This window comes from Trifolium pratense, linkage group LG3, assembly GCF_020283565.1.
Source record: "Trifolium pratense cultivar HEN17-A07 linkage group LG3, ARS_RC_1.1, whole genome shotgun sequence".
In the NCBI taxonomy this organism is placed as follows: Eukaryota; Viridiplantae; Streptophyta; class Magnoliopsida; order Fabales; family Fabaceae; genus Trifolium; species Trifolium pratense.
In genome coordinates this window covers 28465781-28485711 of record NC_060061.1, presented here as the reverse complement: position 1 = coordinate 28485711, position 19931 = coordinate 28465781, and the positions used below count along the sequence as shown (strand labels likewise).

At 32.7% G+C, this 19931-nt stretch overlaps 2 protein-coding genes across 3 annotated transcripts; one reads left to right on the top strand and one right to left on the bottom strand.

Moving 5' to 3' along the window:
• The first annotated feature begins 1776 nt into the window (after positions 1-1776).
• LOC123919043 (dof zinc finger protein DOF5.6) lies at positions 1777-4010 on the top strand. Its single transcript, XM_045971264.1, has 2 exons — positions 1777-2047; positions 2575-4010. Exons 1-2 carry the CDS (start codon positions 1985-1987, stop codon positions 3526-3528), a joined length of 1017 nt encoding a protein of 338 aa, XP_045827220.1. The 5' UTR covers positions 1777-1984; the 3' UTR covers positions 3529-4010.
• A 2480-nt stretch (positions 4011-6490) lies between these two features.
• LOC123913029 (pantothenate kinase 2) lies at positions 6491-17870 on the bottom strand. Of its 2 annotated transcripts, none has more exons than XM_045963635.1 (23): positions 17673-17870; positions 16974-17395; positions 16352-16564; positions 16136-16188; positions 15673-15789; positions 15052-15171; positions 14856-14950; positions 14644-14737; positions 14369-14500; positions 13953-14065; positions 13662-13854; positions 12513-12724; positions 12033-12077; positions 11895-11943; positions 11312-11394; positions 10375-10491; positions 10136-10199; positions 9729-9875; positions 9476-9634; positions 8809-8892; positions 7593-7784; positions 7433-7504; positions 6491-6833 (listed from the first exon to the last, which is right to left on the bottom strand). In XM_045963635.1, the coding sequence occupies exons 2-23, from the start codon at positions 17227-17229 to the stop codon at positions 6744-6746; spliced, it is 2700 nt and encodes an 899-aa protein (XP_045819591.1). In that variant the 5' UTR covers positions 17230-17395; positions 17673-17870; the 3' UTR covers positions 6491-6743. The 2 variants fall into 2 exon arrangements, with proteins under 2 accessions (XP_045819591.1, XP_045819592.1); XM_045963636.1 differs by having other exon boundaries at positions 16974-17210; positions 17673-17869.
• Positions 17871-19931: the final 2061 nt, after the last annotated feature.

Sequence of the window (19931 nt, the reverse complement as noted above, 5' to 3'; positions counted from 1 at the left end):
AGAATGACTCACTTTATTCACATGACACATTTGCATAGAATCTATAGATCGGGGGTGTGTTCCTCACGCCAACCATATCATATACTAGTATAATAATTAACAATCCTATTCAACTTAATATAAGTCCCCTTTGTAATTTTTCACGTTTATTAAGAAAAGTTGGTAGTGTAATAAATATGTATTTTTTGAGTATTACAATTACTATATTATCCTTTGTAAAAAAATGTATTTATAGTTAACTTTACGTATTTCAATGCAAAGTAAGGTTATATTTAAAAAAATAATAATTAATGTGTCTAGGGGATTGAAAATAAACTTATATTAAAGGGACAATTATTTTTTTTTTTGAAATGATGCTTATAATTAGAGATAAAGGAAATATTTGGATATAAAGATAACATCCCTCTCGTTTCTCTTTCGGGTGTCACCCTTCCTTTGAAAGCTTTATAGTTTATTCCCTAATAACATATCCACCAACCCGCCTTGTTGTGGAATATTAATTCAAACTTTGAATATAACACTTGCAACCTAATTCCAAACAAGAATAAAGTCATCAATAATATTATATATGGCCATACCTATAACTCTACGAAAAAAAGAAAGAAATAGGAATACAAAAATGACATTTTTTTTATGCATCGTAAAAATGGCATATAAAAGCTTTCTTTTCTTTTTAAATTTTCCCGGGGCAGGCAAAATTTAAAAGTGTGGATTTGAAAATGAGTTGAATACATACAATGCATTTAAAATCTCAAAATAAAAATAATCTAAGCTGATTTTGATATTTTTTAAGATGAACTATATTGAATCACCAATAGGCCGGTTGGGTTAGATTTCCACAATATATAGTGACTTAAAGTTTGAACTCGACTAAAAGTTGGTATAATCCAATAATTTGTTTATCTAGTTTTTTAGGGCATTGATATTTTAAATGCTGATTTTAATTTTTTTTCCTTTACCTACAACATCCAGTTTATCATATTAAAAAATGCGGTTAATTCACAATTAAATTAATCAGAATTTCACAATTTTCAACGTGATCAAAATAAATATATATGACCATATACAAGTTATTAAATAAATATGAAAAGGGTCATGCTAACCGGTGCCCCCGGGCACTGGTTAAAGAAACCAAAAAAAGGAAATTTTAAAATTAAAAATAACATTGTTTATACTTTCGAGGCGTTGACTGCACAAACTTCGATATGATATTACTATATTTGGTTCCTTAAACAGTACCTAGCATTTTCCTATATATATATATATATATATATATATATATATATATATATATGTAATGTAAAATGAAGTGAAGGGAATATATCCCTTGCTTGTGGGAGGAGGTGGTGTGGGTCCAAATTAGAGGGTATGGTGTGGGGCTGCTTCTTCTAAGTAGTAGTAGTACTAGTAGTAGAGTGCTCTTTCGGTATGCGTTCTTTTATCGATAACAGAACAGAACAGAACCTCTAAATATTCTCATTTCTTTCTCATCCTCTCTGTCTGTCACGTCAGATACTGACTACGTCACGTACTCTATTCATTCTTTCTTTCTTTCTTTCTTTCTTTCTTTCTTCATCAACGCTTCTCATTCTTCCAAATCAACTTTCTCCATATCATAACCGTCCATTTTTCAATCACTACGTACAGAGGAGACAGGTTCAGGCCCACCATTGTTATCACCGACGAGTTTTTTTTGTGTAGAATAGGGACAACATGGAAAACTCTTTCTCTCTCTTACTCTTCTTCACTTCAACTTTTTCTTCCTTCTTATTCACTTGTCCCGTCCCATGTATCATGCACTTCATTCCTCTATATCTCTTCTCACTTAACACACTACTACTACTACTACTCAAAATTACTAAGACTTATTATACCCTCTCCCATTTTCTTACTTAATTTACTCATCTTCATGCAATTTTAATATGCAATGCTGTTAACAAATAATTAACTCATACTTTAATTATTTAAGCTTGGCTTTTGATTAATGGGTTTATCTTCTCTTCACGTTTGCAATAGTATGGAATCATCTGCAGATCATTGGTTGCAGGTATGCACTTGAAAATCTATACATTACAATTGTACAGCATTTCCTTCTGGTTTTCTATATCATATTTCTGTGTACTTCATTAATTACTCTTATATCTATTTCTAAGTAGTAAATTAATTAGTAATTACACTAACACCTGCATTAATCAAGTAGTAGTAGTTTTTAACAAGAGATTTTTGCTTTGAATCGCTAGCTGTAGTATGTATATATATATGGTGAACTCTACTAGCTGCTAGTACGTCTTATCTATCTGTCATGATTAAAATTAAAAGTGAAGAAAATCAAAAGTGAGTGAGAGTTAGAAGGAAAAATAAAAGAAGAGAAAGCTAAGGAAAACAAAATCAAGAAGAGAGAAGCTATAGCTAGAAAGAGAACAAAAAGAAAAAGACAATTAATGTACTCCTAACCTAAGACACCAAATTAAATCAATTAACACATTTTTCACTTTTACTTTTATCATCATCGTCATCATATATACACATACATAAAATTAAAACTTCTAGTTTCTTTATTATGAAAAATGTCAGGGCACAATTCACGAGGAATCAGGAATGGATTCATCTTCACCAATATCTGGTGACATGCTAACATGTTCAAGACCATCATCCATGATAGATCAAAGGAGGCTAAGACCACCACATGACCTATCTCTAAAATGTCCGAGGTGCGACTCAACTCACACCAAATTCTGCTACTATAACAACTACAGTCTCTCTCAGCCAAGGTATTTCTGCAAGACTTGTAGAAGGTATTGGACCAAAGGTGGAACTCTTAGAAACATCCCTGTTGGTGGAGGTTGTAGAAAAAACAAGAAAGTTTCTAACAAAAAATCCAATGATAATAATCACCATTTAGTTACTAGTAATAATAATAATATTCAAAACCAACCACATCACGTTCCTTCTTACCATCATCAAAACCCTAAAGATCTTCAACTTTCTTTCCCTGATGTGCAATTTTCTCACTTAAGTAACTTACTTGGAACTAATGGAGCATTAGGAAACCCTAATTTCATGCTTGAGAATCCTAGACCTATTGATTTCATGATGGAAAGTAAGTTAGAAGGTATAATTGGAAGTAGTTCTAGGAATTTTGATAATTTTTTTGGAAATGGTGATCATATGAGTATGAATATGGGAGGAGTTGGGATTGGAGGTGGTGATATGATGAATGGTACTCAAAATGGTTTGTCACAAAATTTTCATCATGCATTTGGTGGCATGTCATTTGATGGAGGAAACAATAACAGTGGTGCTTATTTAATGGATTCTTGTCAAAGACTTATGCTTCCTTATGATGCTAATGATGATCAGGATCATAATGATGTGAAACCAAACCCTAAATTATTGTCACTTGAATGGCAACAAGATCAAGGTTGCTCTGATGTTGGAAAAGAGTCATTTGGATATGGATCATGGAGTGGTAGTATGATGAATGGTTATTATGGATCTTCTACAACAAACCCTTTGATCAACGGCTGAGATTTCTCTTAGTAGTATAATTGGTTAATTTGATCATTGATCAATCACCTAATCAATACTCTATAATATCACACTTCTCTTTATATATTTTATATTCTATTATTATTATAATATATATATATATATATATATATACACACACATAAAGTCTTTGTATTAGCCAATTAAGAGATGATGGATTGATTGAGTGTGAATGAGAAGCTTGAGAGTCCAAATCTACTGCCTTGGTGGGTTAACTTTTGGTTTGTATATGTGTGTGTGTCTTTGTGTGTGACACGTCATGGAAGCTTTAGGATTAAATATGCTTTGAGATCCAGGAAGATATGGTGCAGTAGTTCTTCTTCTTTTCTAGTTAAAGAAAGAAAGAAAATATGCAGTAGTGTACTATTTATATTATATATCTTTTATGAAAATTGTATCTCTCTTAAGAGACATGTTAACATTCTCTTATTTATTTATATATATATATGCTTGTGGTCGTAGGGTTATTATTGTTTAAATGTTATGTCCATAATAATTACTATTACTTTGTGGGGCATTCGGAGAATCGAACTCCGAATCTCTCGACCCAAAGCGAGAATCATACCACTAGACCAAATGCCCACTTGTTTTTCTTCAAACATATGTATTATATTATATTATATATTATATATTATATAACATATAAAGAGGATACATAAGTTTAGTGTGGTCTTTTTAAAATACCAAGAATACCCTTGGCTAATTGGCAACACTATAAAGTCACATCATATCTATACATAATCTATATCTATATCTATAGTATATATAAAGAAAATACAAATATTTTTGGTGTCGACTTTTCATAATACCAACAATACCCTTATTTTTTTTATTAACAAATTTACCATATCATAAGGTACATCTTTTTTTTAGTAGCAAAAATCTTTTATCAACAAACTCACCATAACATAAGACATGTCTTTTTTTTTGGGACATAAGTTAGACACAGACAGTCGCGGTGGCCGCTAGTGTATTATAACATTAATACCTTTGTAATCCGTCATATTCGAACACGGGTATCCATTATCATTCTTTTCTATTGAACTCATTTTATTTTTTTTAATTTGTTACAAGAAAAATAATATATAAAAATGTGTGATTTTTAATTATATACTGACTGTGAAGAGACCTTTTTGTTTAGATGCCAACAAAATATACTGGATTGTTATTAAACATACATACATTGTTAATTAAGTCACTAAGTTAAATTGATGAGGAGATAGTCCAAGATATAAGTAATGCAATTCAAAGTTTAGGAGGTCCTATCACAAGGACACATGCATGAAGAATCAATGAGTCCTTAATTCACTTCATGGTCAAATTCATAGAAGGTCCGACCCAAGTTGAAGAAGGCATGACCCAAGTTAAAGAAAAATAACCAAAGTTTATTTTTATTATCCAAACATGTGATACTGACACAATAAAGCATAAGAAAAGTAGAAAATAAAGAGTTTCACTAAGCATGTGAAAGTGGTGCACCAAACAATCAAAGAACACCACTATCTCTTCTTTATTTTTCATTTTCCTTGTAAATAATTCAGCCACACCACACTGTCATGATAATTAGTGGCTGAAATCATTTTGCTTTCTTAGGAGTTACCTTTTGCTCATTACATCATCCTAAGTCTTTCATATATAAAGGATGCATGTAACTCTTGCCAAATGAATGAATTTTGTTAAGTTTTACACTTTGTGTAATTGAGAGTATTTGCTCTTAGGTTCTGGGTTGGACCAAAATTGATCTTATCAAAGAATCATTTTCTTGTAGCGATCCTCATCCATCGGCTTATCATTCTCTCAGATTAGAAAGAGTGTGACGCTCCTTCTACTTATTCCATTTCTTCTATTTTATTTACTTTGTTTCAATTTTGTTCCTATATGTGTTTGTGTCAAATTCTATTATTCTCTTATTTATGAACCTAACTCATATCTTCCAAATAGTTTATTTCCTATTGAATCACAAGAATTCACAAGTTCAAAGTTCATAAAGTTAATTCATAAATTTTTGAAGGTAATGCATAATTTTCAACAATTGGTGCATATCATAAATGAACATGATTAACACAATCACCGTTGAAAAAATCTAACTTAACTAGTATGACATTACACGTTGTTAAATGATATTGTAATCAAACTTGTAGCAGGCAGAGATTTGGGAGTTAGGGTGGAAGGGAAGGAAGAGCCTTAGGAGGGATGGGAGGAAAATGGAAAGAAAGGGAAATTTTTATCTTGCTTTAGAGAAAGAAGAAAAAAAAAATCTAAAATGGTGAAGGAGGAAAGTGCTTTGGAGAATAAAAATTATAATATAATGAAATAAAAATTATTTGGAGAATTTGCAAAACAAACTTTTCAAAATCCTCCCAGTATACTTTCTGAGTCCCCCTACAGTATGAGAATTTCAATTTTATGAAAGGAACGGAGACATAATGTTCATTGGCACGAGAGCAGAGCATCAACATGACCAGCTATGCTATATATATATATATAGCAATATAAGCATCACAAAATGGTCACAAAGTACAAATTAACAATGAGAAATAAGCTTTCAGCGGAAATAACAAATAGTGGAACGGAATACATCACCATGGATTTGTGGGTTTCTCCTTCACGAAAAATATCATTCCTCTAACATGAGAATGAATGCAAAAGATTAGAAGCAAGGTGTATGGTATCTACCTTGAATAAGTAGAGCACAATTGCTCTAATCATTATGTGAAGTGTATTACCTGCCAGTATGAGTCTATGAAAGATGATTAGAAGTATAGCAGAATAAAATAAAGAAAACAGTGTGCAAGCATACAAGTTGTCCATGGATCAGAACTTTTGGCCTTTTTTTTTTTGTTTAATACTATATTATCACGCGACTGCTCTTAAGTGGTCCACTGTAAAACGGTGCTTAACATTAATAAGAATTCTAACGATTGTTGTCTAGTCCCTTACATTTTAGTAAATCAAACACATATTAAACTAATTAATTATACAAAATATGACAGTTGAAAGAAGCTTATTTTAAACTACATTATTATAACACTATTATTCCCCCACAAGTTCTATCCAGGTGAAAATTTCTATACTGAAGAAACTTGATAGTACATCTGTACAAAAACAAAATATATATATAAGGTTAAAATTTTGAACATGAGTTCCTTGTCCTAGAAGCTCAAATTACACAATCAGCTCGTTCATGGAAGCTTTCAACTAGCAGGCTGGTATTTGCAAATACAGTCATATATGTTCCCTTTAATCAACTTTTCAGCCAACCTCTGATTTTTCACCATCGCAAGCTGCCAAGAGGGTTTAAAATAGATAAATAAAAGATGATAAAGAAGAAGAAATAAGAATGCCTGTTGGCAGTTTTAGTATGTTTGTTTTACCTTCCAGAACCCTTTCCATCCAAAAGCAACAGAAATAAGCTTATGCATAAATCCTAATTTGGGGATCTCCATCTAAAATGCTATTAGAGAGTAAAGACACCACTAACATGATGCATGATATTTTAATATTGGGCTCGAAGATTAATCCAATTGTCAACAATTCGCAAGAATCAAGTACAATATGGATACAAATTCACAAATATTTACAAAAATATGAGGTTTTGAAAATAAGAATTGGATGACATATGGATTAAGCAGGGAAACCATAAGTATTAATTCTAGATATGGATGAATGACGAGAAAGAAAAACCATATGAAAAATCCTAATCGATTCATAAAACCATTTAAGTAACAGCTCTTGAAGTAGTGGAATCCTCAACACAAGTTAATTATCAGAGGACACTAGAGTTTTGGAAAAGCATTAGGTAGGTAAACTCTAAACCAAAACCAAATGATGAAAAAAGACAAATTAAATGCGACTGTTATAAGCTATTAACCAGAGATGTTACCTTCAGAGCATCACACTTAAATTGAGCATAGAGGTTAGTATGCAGAGATCTACCCATCCCTTCCAAAATTATCTGTAGATGACAAAACTCGATTAGAATATGTTGCTCCTTAATATTCTAATTAGTGTGATTTTGTCAAACAAAATAATGATCCTCTCACCAAATCGGCATCTTTTGCTGCAGCAGCCAACTCAGAGCTGACCTGTCTTAAGTCTATGCATGGACTACCACATCCATTCTCAACAACCATCAAGGGGACCGAAGATGAATTTTCTTTAGAGTTATCTGTATTAATCATTGCATCGACAAGCAAGCCCCCGGCTTCAGCAGCTCGCCTTAGAATGTCGCAATGCTAAAACAAGAATATTAGTTTGACCGGAGGAGTATATAGTTATAATAACATCAACAAAAGGACATTTAACATAAGGTCAGTGATATTAGGAACTTTTAAATACTATTTTTGTAGATACTAGACATTGCACAAATGACCTCTAGTCATTCGTTTTGAATTCACACCGAATGCTATGCCACCTTTTTCCAATGATAATAAGGTCTACGAGACAAGAAAATATAACCATTCATATCCCCTTTTATAAATCAACGCACCATTGCATTATATAGAAGAATAGACAAAATGAAAGGGCAGTTTACACGTAGTGAAGAAGGAATATAATATTTGACAAAAAAAAAAGAGATGTCGAAGGTGTTGGCTTCGATTAAAATCAATGCATTAGGAAATTGAGGTTTTCATAACATAAATCTGTTAGGAAACACCCTTAGTTGGAAAAGTGCATTGATTAGGGAGTCATTTAGAAAGTGAGAGATGATAGGCTGAGTAGAGGAGGATTGGACAACAACAAAAAATGAGATACTGAAGGTGTTGGCTTCCATTAAAATCAATGCATTAGGAAATTAAGGTTTTCATAACATAAATGTGTTGGGAAACACCCTTGGTTGGAAAAGTGCATTGTCATTTAGAAAGTGCGAGATGTTAGGCTGAGTAAAGGAGGGTTTTTGAGGGTCATCATGAGTTTTGGAAGAGGAATTCATATTGGTAATGAACCAAACCTCTCTTGAATACTCGTGCAATAGAGATTTTTTATCAATAAAAACAAATCTCTTCTATATTCTGAATCGGTAAAATGCAAACAAATTTTAACTCCAATGTGATTCTTCAATAAACTATATGACTTAAGCTACTGCAACTTTTTGCATCAAATGCGAAGGGGAGGAGGGGGGGGGGGGGGGGGGATGACAAAGAAGTAACTGATATGATATGACAAAGATATTCAGTTGAATTTTATAACAGTCTCCCTAAACATGGAAATAAAATAAAATAAAACAGACTGATAAGAGTTCACAAAAAATAGACAAACCTTGGCAGCCTCAGCTACAATATCAGGAAGCTCCATTGCAGTCACATCATTTAAAGCAGGAAGCGAGTTTGCAACAAGAACTACCTGCAAGACACATCCATTGTTATCTTGGTAACAACAAAATTTGTAGACATTAACCAAACTTACTGTCTAGCAGCCAAATACCAGCAAATATATATTGTAAAAATTGGTGTAGAGAGGAATTCAAAGAAAGATAGGCATTCTGAAAATTATTATGAAGTATAGTGTGTAATTGCAGGTATTTGTAAACTGACTATGCAAATTGTAAGTTAACAAGGCTGTTAACAATTGGCAACTGTATTTTACCATAATAACAAATTAGCTAAATCTATTTAACGAAAGCATAACAGAAGCTAACTAAAGTAATACATGCACGCACAGAACAGCATAATGTCAATACTCTATCATAACATTACATGATGTGTGAAACCATAAAAATAAGTGAAAAAACCACGCCAAAGGTGGGAAATTGAGCAATCAGGCATTATGACTTTGGAGATTTACCAATCACTATACCTAGAATGTAACCAATCCATTTTTTTAAAATTACCAAGTTTAAATTGAAATAAAGCTAACAAATTTTTTTGCAAGCGGAATACAGAAATTGTAAATTCTACAAAATATAGAAACTATAAAGGGAACTCACTTCAGTTCCACGTCGGAGGAGCTCCCTAGCCAGTGGAAGCATCCCTAGAACAATGTCAGCACCTGAATTATCAACAAAAAGTAAAGCTCTTCTATGAGGGGGAAACTTCTTGTCCCCGGTCCCTAACATTCTCTCTTTGAAGACATCAAAATCATCAACCTAGATCAATAAAAGATATATTGGTATTCAACTATCAACTATGATGGATATATTCAAAAAATGATTACACTCATATATGCTTAACTACACCTACCCGCCAAGGTCTGCGCATTTTATTGCGACTCATTCTGTAAATTTCAATAATTGTTCCTTTATGATAGAGATCTACACATGCACGAGATCCCCAGTCAAAAATGTTTGCAGCGAGAACGCCTTCAATTAGAGTAAGCAGTCTGGTTTCCTGAAACAAAAGAGCGGCTTAAGCACATAGCAGAAGCAAAGAGTACAAATTTGTCCACGAATAAGCAAGTACTATGGCCTCAACATTAAACTTCCTCATTCAGTTATAATTTTACTAAAAATTATGGAAACATCAACACATATTTTCTTTTAAAAGGAGTGAAACATTAATTATTTAACCAGCTATTACGCATGAACAAAAAAAAATGAATACCCCCCTATATGTTAAATTTGGAGGATTGTAGTATTATTCAGGCATACCTCATCCATGCTATCAAGTTCTACAAACAAGTCAGGCAAAACAGCAAGTGATGCTTCATTTTCCCTATTATACACATATAAACCAGACAAATAAAGATGTCAGGAGAATACACATGTGAATGAAATAAAAAATCAATTCATGTTTACATTTCCAGCAGAAATTTCTTTTTCAAGGGACTCAGAAAGCAATTTCTTAAACTTAGTCCTAGTGGAGATTTAAGTTTTAAAAGCACAATTACCGCTGCTTTATACTTCTGTAGGCATCAACAAACTGGAATTCCCTCAAGCACTCTTCCCTCATTTCCAATAGATTGGCCAGACCTAACTTCCCATATGCAGAAGGCTCCTCCATTAACCTATTCATTTGGTGTGCAAGTTGATTAGTCGAAAGAGCTTAAGCCAAATAAAATCGATGAAGTTTGAAAGTATATTAAACATTAACGTAATAAATAATGCATCGACATCAATAATATGACAACTTATTTAAAAGGATTGAAACTCGTGAAATTTATGTTTCAACATATATGCAACAACATGCATTTCAGAAGAGGTTTGAGTTTAATTTTGATCAACTGTACTTCTTTCTTAGGCAACCCAATTTGGGTTTCAGCTAAAATACTTATTTAATTAATGGATTTAACACAAAATTTGTAGTTCCATCTGAGCAATCTTCTATTTTTTATCATGTGGGATTCATGATCTAGATGCTGAAACTGTGAAAGATGAAGATTGCGAGACATCCTTAAATCATTTTTATGCTAGCTATTTGGTTGACATGGAGAGCAGATGCAATTCCCAAGCTGTCACTAAACCGCAACAAATTTGGCTCTCAAAGGAGACCGAAGTAGCCGATGTTGTAAATTATTGCAATTTTTACATTATCCATGAATATATCCAATACACATAAACTGGAATCATGATGTTTGGCAACTTAAGTTGCTTCTAATACATATCATTTAGTTGACATGACTATCACAAAAACCATGAAATGTGCTGCAAGAGCACTTGACCCACTATAAATCTTTAATTTAAGACTAACCCACGTGATTGAAGATAACATGGAGAAAAAACTCTCCTTTTGTTCTTACGCAAGTTTGCATCAGGATAACTGGAAAGATACTAATGTTTCAACAATGATACTAAGCCATCAAAACAGGAATCTTATGTCAGTATTACCTTGCCAAGTGGGCAGAAAATGCACGAGCAAAAGCATCACCCCTTCTTTTAGCATCATCAGTTCCACCTTCACTAGCAACAGCCTATATACATCACAATCGAAAACTAGATTAGAACTTGATATTTTTGTCTTTTCACACACTACTTCCAACAAAAGGAGGGACAATGCAGCACAACTGAACAATAAATTAAACGGGACACTGCATACAGAGGGATTTTAATGATGGACATGCAGATAAACTGGCAGGCCTTGCCTAACTGATATGATTTTCTAGTTTTCCATGGTGTTTGAGTTTATCGGTTTCTTAAGGGAGGAATCTTATTGTTTTCTATTGTAATTTATAATATAAAATATTTCTTGACACAAGTGAAAAATGACTATAAGCTTGTTAACATTATTATACTATTATCACTTTTGTTGATACAAGGGTTATCCTTATTGTATGCAGAATCCTGGAGTTATCTTTAGTGTTTTAGTTTCTTTCATACATTGATATTTCCATTTTTACTTTGTTCATGGCATAAAAGACACACAAGCATGAAGACAGGGGTTTCAAATTTCAAGACAACATTAGTTTACTACCTTGTCCACAAGATCTGGCAAGTGCTCTGACAAAATAGTGAGCCAATATCTACATCAGATGCAAATTGTTTTAGCTACATAAGAACACTACAAACTATGAAGCCTTAATTGAGCAATAATTAATAGTAATTTGCTTACTCTAATTCCTTGGGATCTGCAAGATCAATTGTATTGGGCTCATACCTGAGATGCAATTTAATATTAGTTTTGAAAAACAAAATAATGCAAAATTAATAACATGGGATTGCCTTATAAAGCTTAATTTTGAAAGAAATGGCACACTTTCACTGATGAAAAGGCATACAAACCATAGTTAGTAATGGAGCGGCATATCAAGTGATAAGAGTGGACCAAATCTTGACCATTAGACCTAATATGGATGCCCAAGATTACAAATTAGTGTAAAATAATCTAATGGCCAAGATCTGTTCTTGCAACAAACAACTATATGTGTGTATTTATGCATACATGCATGAATTTATGCGAACACACACATATATAGTTCTCTATCGGCATCCTTGGCAATATAAATGACCAGAACATATCAACTCAAGGGAAGACCAATAGATGGGAAATTTCAATCTAAGAGGAGCAATTACATTCTACAACCATCCTTACAATTTTGGGTCTGCTAACAACGGAAACACTTCCAAAGTTGGTACTAGATGGAGAACACCAACATTTAGAGCACTCGCATCAGACCGCAGAGCACTTCCCTTTGACAAAGGGACTTCAAAACCTCCAAGTCCAGTAGTTCCAGCAACAGGAGTCATTGGCACAGGTGCAGTAATTTCCGTTCCCTTCTGTAAAAACTTCTCCATCCACGAAATCTGTATTGGAACCTCCAAATCATATCAAATTTCTAATAAATTCACTTCGGAATTTAAGGAAAAAAATAAACAAACTGTTGGAAAATACACAAGTATTTTGTTCCTATTTTATTATTTCTAGGTGATTCTAGATATTTCTATTGTTTCCTTTTATAAGGAGAGAATTAGTTGTATCCTCTCTATTTAAACCAACCTTGGGCTGACGAATAAAGCATTATTGCATTCACCAATTATTTTCTAATACAAACAACTCTAGGAAGATTTACAAGAAACGATAAAATCAATCTATAAAAAATTCAGACAAATAGCTTTATGAGCTCATTTGTTAATTGTTACCGAAGTATCCTGTCAAGTACAATGTAGCCATCACTCACTCTTCTTCTATGAATACTAATTATGTGGGTCACATATTTAAAATTTGAATATTCTTTTGCAATTCAAAAAAATTTGAATATTCTTTTATTTTTAACAAATCATATCACAGGAAACAGATGCTTTTCTGAAGTATAACGAATTATACTTCATTTCAATTTATAATTTCAAGCCAGGAGGCACTTTACTATCGTCCAGACTTTTTGTCTTTAGCAGCTACTCAAGTTGCTATGCAATTATTCCAACTCGATTGAATATGACTCCATAGGGTGACATTATAAGGTATTCCAGAGATTCTTATTGGTGGTGTTACATTAGTTATTTAACTATTGCAACTTCAAGAGAAACCAATGAGGGAGAAAATGGGACGTTCCTGATGGTAAAGGAATGCCCACTAAAAAAACACTCTTATTAAAATTGACTTCAGAGTTATGGTTGTTAGAATTAGCTTTTAGTGGAAAAAAAACTAAGCTAAACTAAACACACCAACTCAAGAACAAGAACACCCAATTATCTTGAGCAGGTTAACAGCACAAATTAGATATTTCAAATTCCTATGACTTGCCTTCTCATTCAAATCTCCAAGTGGCGGGCCATGTATCTTTCCACCAGTATATGGAGCACCCATCGGAAACCTTTCAACTAACTGATGCACCATGAGGTCATCTAAACCATGCTTTTCATAACTCATAAATGCACCTAAAGCTCCCAGAAATCCTTCATGTCGCAAAAACATTGCCTGGGCACCCCCATTAGACCTAAATGAAAAATAATATAATTTGCAAGTCAGTGTAGTAATTTAATTTAAGGGGAAAAATAAATCTAGTTGCATCAAGGCATTAGGCATTTAATGTACCAGTATTGAACAGCAAAAGAAATAGTGTCCATGGTATAAGCATGGCCCCTGATAAAAAATCCTCCAAAAAATATTCTCTTCAACTTAAATCGCAATGCATTTAAGTAAGCTATCTACACAGAGATGAAAAGAACACAGGATTGTCAGTATTCGCTGGAAGAACAAGATGTAATGGAATAGAATGTTGGAATTACTCAAAGCGGATTCCTGATAACACATACAAACTTAAAAGTGAAATTAGATGATATTCAATAAACAAATTAAATACAAAGAACTTTGTACTTTACATGTCTAATTTACAAAACTTAACAATGAAATTTTAAATAATGGACTAGATAGTTGGACGGGCAAAATAACAACAGTTTAGGCTGCCTATAGTTATGAACTAAAATGATAAAATGATATTTCCTGCTCACCTGGCCAATATTGTATGAAATCATCCGTAGAAGAGAGAGTGATATGTCTTCAGGTCTGTAGTTTTCAAGTTCCTTTTTTTCTGATATAGTTTTCCCAAAACTTGAAGCAATAGTTGAAGCCGATAGGCCAATCTAGAATTATTTAAGACCAGAGAATACTCAGCCATGTTGATTGATAAAAATTTATCAAACAATTCATATTTATCTACTCCATAAAGTGATTTATTTTCTCTCTGTATGATGTGAACATTTATATATAATAATTAAGCATATACCTTAGAATAATCCAAACCACCATAAATGTCCCCAACAAGCATGTCGATAGTACTATTATCTCCTTTCTGGCTTAGCTCAAGCAACTCATCAAAGCTGGATTCATTTCAACAAAACACATTATCAATAGTTTAAACATGGCAATAGATCATGTACCCAAAAAAAAAAAAACATGGCAATAGATCAAAATGATGATAAGTCTCATGAAAATGACCTCTTGCACTTTGTTAACAGTCTTCCCAGGCCCCAATAAGTACCACCACCAACATTTGTCCCACTAACCCTCTCAAACTTTCCATCCCCATCAACCTATCACAAATAAAAAGAAAGAGTCATAACCTGTTAGCCTTTATCATACATCATTCAGATAGATCAAAGTGAAATCAATTTAGGATACAAGAAAAATGTACCTTGATCATACTAACACCGGAACCAACATTAACTAGAAGATAAGGGAACAAATCATTATGGTCAATTTGAACAAACTCTTTCTGGCCTTCCATGTGTGTGAAAGCTTCATGACGTATTGCCTACTAAGAAGTAGTAGAACTTCAAATCAGAGATATCAAGGGTAAAAGAAAACTAAAGATATAGATCAGTAAAACAGAATGAATTAGTAGCAGACTCTGTTCGCAAATTCCAAACTAAATGACAGAGTTTGTTTTTGGATAATAGAAAAGGACCGACATAATTTTCAATTAGATCTTGGTTAGTAGCGAGAATCATGAAGTTAAATCTGTAAGCTTATTGCTTAAACCAAATTGTAAAACATAATGGTAGTCAAGTTTAGCCAAACAATTGCTCCATATCTTTAAAATAAGGGAAAACCGCAATAATATTATTCAGAAAGAAGTGAAGTCAGACAGACAACTATTTTTCTTTTTTAATTATTTATTTCTGATTATTCATTTAAATAAGTGAGATGCATAGTATTAGTACCTATACAAAGAAATAAATAACAATACATCCTCCCTAGCAAGCTGACTTAAATAAAATGCAAGTGAAAAGGATAAGTTCAAACAAGCATTCACCTTAAGCAAGAAATTCGCTCCCGCGACAAGACAATCCATTTCATCTTCTTTGTCAAGACTAACCCCAAGTCTTTCTTTGAAAAGGTCAGCATACTTGTACGCTCCACCACCAGTAGCCTTTGTCACAAAATGAATGCATCAGTTTAGTGTACTTCATAGCACCAGAGCAGAAAATGGGTACAAGATTATCCATTTGACAACATTCCAGAACAGATAATGTTACAATTACAAATATTACTTCCAACAACAAATGAAATGTACAGAAAAATCCTCGATATTGGGTTTTATAAGAAAGAGCAAAGCAAATAATACTACTAACACATGTGATAAGTATCAAAAGGTTATAGCTTCGTGCTTAAAATCTCATATTTGAATTGATGATTTGAATTTCAAGAAATGATATAATCTAAACAGAAAAAGATAATAGAGCATGCAAAAAAAAAAAACAAAGACTCATAGTTACCTTAATTATGGCATTTTGATCAGCCACGGAATCGGAGTAACGTGATTCCAACCCTATAAACAAGAGAAAAAAAGTCCATAATCATGAATTCACCAAGTCGTATTAATGTGCTAAAAAAATATGTTGCAATGTTGAATGTAGTTGAATAAACACATAAAACCAACAAAACTATAAAATGATATTTGAATGCACAGTACTATTAGAGAGGATATATACCACCACGGTGAAGCTGCTTTGAATGAATGAAATCTAAGCACTCGTTGATCTTTCTTGTTTCAAACTTCACAAAGTGAAGCCTTCCACCAAGAATAGGAAAGCTTCTCCTGTTACCATTAGAAAGCCCCAATCGCTCCTTCAATGTTTTCTTCCTTTTATCATCATCCGATTGGCCTTCATGTCTCGAAAAGTACACCAACTTTATCAGAGATCCTGCCCATATGATGAAACGGATTAAATTTTAGGCATACTTCAGTCAGACTCTACAAGTTCCTTATTTTCCTAAAATTTAACTAAATTATCATAGAATAGACAAGTCCCTGACTGAATATGAATCAAAACTGTGAAAATCCCAAAAGTAAAAAGGTCAAACTGCTACATATATTTTTAAGAGGGTTTTTTTCCTCTCTTTCTCCACAAGAGAGTACTCAAAATACATAATAATAAGGGACAAGACCAGGCCTAATAGAATGACATAAAAAACAAGAAAAATGAACAAAGAGTGATTTCACGGAAAAAGGAAAGTTAGTTAAAAGAGATAGTTGTTTCTATACATATACACATACAACAATAGCAACAAAATGAATAGAACACATTACATCAGCATATGATTGATAGATACCTCCAATATCAAGAGCTAGATGAGACAAATCATCAGATTGATTAGGCAACAAAATAGTGGGATACTTATCCTCAACATTAGATTGAATTTCAGCTTTACTAACATCAAGTTGAGGCCTTGAACTTGATCTATGAATTGAATTGCCTGTAGCAGGACCCATATCTTTTTCACCTTGACCACTACTACCCTCCAAATGTACAAGCTTATTATCGTCAATACCAACAACTTGTTGTTCCTCTTCAACCAAATCAGCCATATTTTGATTTTATTTATATAATAATAATAATAATAATAATAATAATAATAATAATAGTAATAAAATCCCTTATAGAGCAACAATAAAAATTTCTCCTAACCCCACCAAACCCCTTCCGGCACTTCCATATGTTTGGTTTGGTTATTACTGCTTACTGGTCCTATCCCTACATTCAAACAACCGACATTAACTTCTTTTTTTTTTATCCATTCTCACTTCATCAATAAATTTTTTAGGTCAACCAATGGGAAAACCGAGAAGCCAATTTTACAAAATTATTTTTTATTTGATTAAAAATAAAAATAAGTAAAAACGTTTTTACAATATTGGGATTGTTTTAAAAACGAAAGGCTGAAATTGAATAGTGCATTAAAACAAGGAAAAAAAACGATTTGAATTGAATTGAATACTACGAAAGAGAATCGAAGACATGCAAACACTACCTTGATGAGATGAGATGTGATGTGAGGATAAGGAGAGAAGAGGAGGAAGTGGTGACGATGCAGTGAGTATAGTATGATGAAGGTGACGGCGCACGTGCGAGAGCGTTAGAGATCTGGATCAGGTTTTTAGTCAGAGATAAACTCTGAATTTTGTTCTAGTTCCGGTTAATTAAAATGACATGATGATGATGATGATGATGATTGGCGCCATATCATTGATTTATAAAAATAAAAAAATAAAAATAAAAACTTATGTAAAAAATATATATTTATGAAATAAAATGAGGTAGAGAAAGGGATTGGTTATTATACATAAGCTATCCTTATGCACCATGCATAAGTTACTTAGTGCACCCCCAAATTACTTGTGCACCCCCCAAATTACTAGCACACCCTCAAATTTCTCATGCACCCCCCAAATTACTTATGCACCCCCAAATTTCTCATGCACCCCCAAAATTTCTCGCACACCCCCAATATGACTTTTGCCCCCCAATTTTATTTTTTTGGTCCCCTCCACATTTCTAGCCTAAACAATTTTGTTGTGGGAATGGTTTCAGAGATATGCACTCCAAAACCATTAAGTGTATAAGATGGTTTTAGAGTACAACCCTATAATTAGAATACAAACAATAATTGTGATTTGAAACCATTTAACCAACATAATGGTTTCCAGAATTTTTAAAACCATATAAACACACATAAAACCATTTTACAATACAAATGGTTTCAGTGTATAACTATCTGAAACCATTTAACCAACATAATGGTTTCCAGAATTTTTAAAACCATAAAAACACACATAAAACCATTTTACAATACAAATGGTTTCAGTGTATAACTATCTGAAACCATTTAACCAGCATAATGGTTTCCAGAATTTTTGAAACCATAAAAACACACATAAAACCATTTTACAATACAAATGGTTTTAGTGTATAACTATCTGAAACCATTTAACTGGTTTTAAATAATGATTATAATTGTACCAAAAAAAAACAATTATGATTCTAATTATAGGTTGTACTTCAAAACCATCTTATGCACTTAATGGTTTTGAAGTGTATATTTTTGAAACCATTACCACAGCAAAATGGTTTAGGCTTGAAATATGGGGGGTTAAAAAAAAATTGGGCGCACAAGTCATCTGGGGGGTGCGTGAAAAATTTTGGGGGGTGCGCTAGAAATTTGGGGGTGCGCGAGAAATTGGGGGTGCATGAGAAATTTGGGGGGGTGCACGAGAAATTTGGGGGTGCGCGAGTAATTTGGGGGGTACGTGAGAAATTTGGGGGGTGTGAGATTAGGTGTGAGTGTGTGAGTTGAGATTGGCTAGGATTATTACATGTGGATGCTCAATCTAATGGATGTTATTGACTTATGTACCATGCATAAGGATTACACTTATGTATAATAACTTCTCCCGTAGAGAAAATCTCTTATATCATCCATAAAAGTAAAATAAAGTAAAAGACAAATTATGTTAATTAAGATTCACTCACAAGAGGATAATGTTACACGTATGGTTTTTAACGTAGAGAGGTGAATAAATCGAAGATATTAACTTTGAAAGTTTTAAAAAATTTGCGTCTATGAAAGCAGTTTTAGATCAACTCACGTCTATCCCGAACTATTGAAAAGAGAGATAATGTGACTAAAAAATCATTTGTGAACTTTCAATTATGAAAAGCATTCTAAAGAGGAGATTATTCGAATTTCAAGAGAAAATTGAATAATCACAAATCAATAAACTAATAGATTATATTAGTTGACGTTTAGGCGATTCTAATTTAGTGAAAAAGAAAAAAAAAACGTATTTTGGAACATTTATCAAGTAGTTGGTGTTCAAGTCTTCAAAAGTTTGATTAAGCAATGGTGTGATCCTTTTTACCTTGAGTTGTCCCACACAAACACACACACATATATATATATATATATATATATATATATATATATATAGTTAATAATATAAATATGGAAATTGCATCTCGTAAATTGTGCATTCAATGCTTTAATCTGTTTAGCATCACCCTTACTATTAAACAAAATTCAAAATTTGTCTAATCACAATTAAGACATAATATCCAAGATAATAGATATCAGTGATTTGTTAGATAAAATGAGGGTATTAATAAAATTTTGTGAGTAATCAAAAATCTCATATTAGAAGTAGATCTTATAGTTTGAGAGAGAATAAATTAGACATGTTGCTAAGAGGTATACATGCATTTGAGAAGAATTTGGGGACGGCAACATGACACG

Bases quoted from the DNA above. Each gene is read 5' to 3' on its own strand.
- LOC123919043 (XM_045971264.1), top strand. From the start codon at position 1,985: ATGGGTTTATCTTCTCTTCACGTTTGCAATAGTATGGAATCATCTGCA. The intron at 2,048-2,574 runs GTATGCACTTGA...GAAAAATGTCAG, and splicing joins CTGCAGATCATTGGTTGCAG to GGCACAATTCACGAGGAATC.
- LOC123913029 (XM_045963635.1), bottom strand. From the start codon at position 17,229: ATGGCTGATTTGGTTGAAGAGGAACAACAAGTTGTTGGTATTGACGAT. The intron at 10,492-11,311 runs GTAATACTGACA...CCAAATGAATAG, and splicing joins TTTTCTGCCCACTTGGCAAG to GTTAATGGAGGAGCCTTCTG. The intron at 9,876-10,135 runs GTATGCCTGAAT...CTTTTGTTTCAG, and splicing joins AACTTGATAGCATGGATGAG to GAAACCAGACTGCTTACTCT.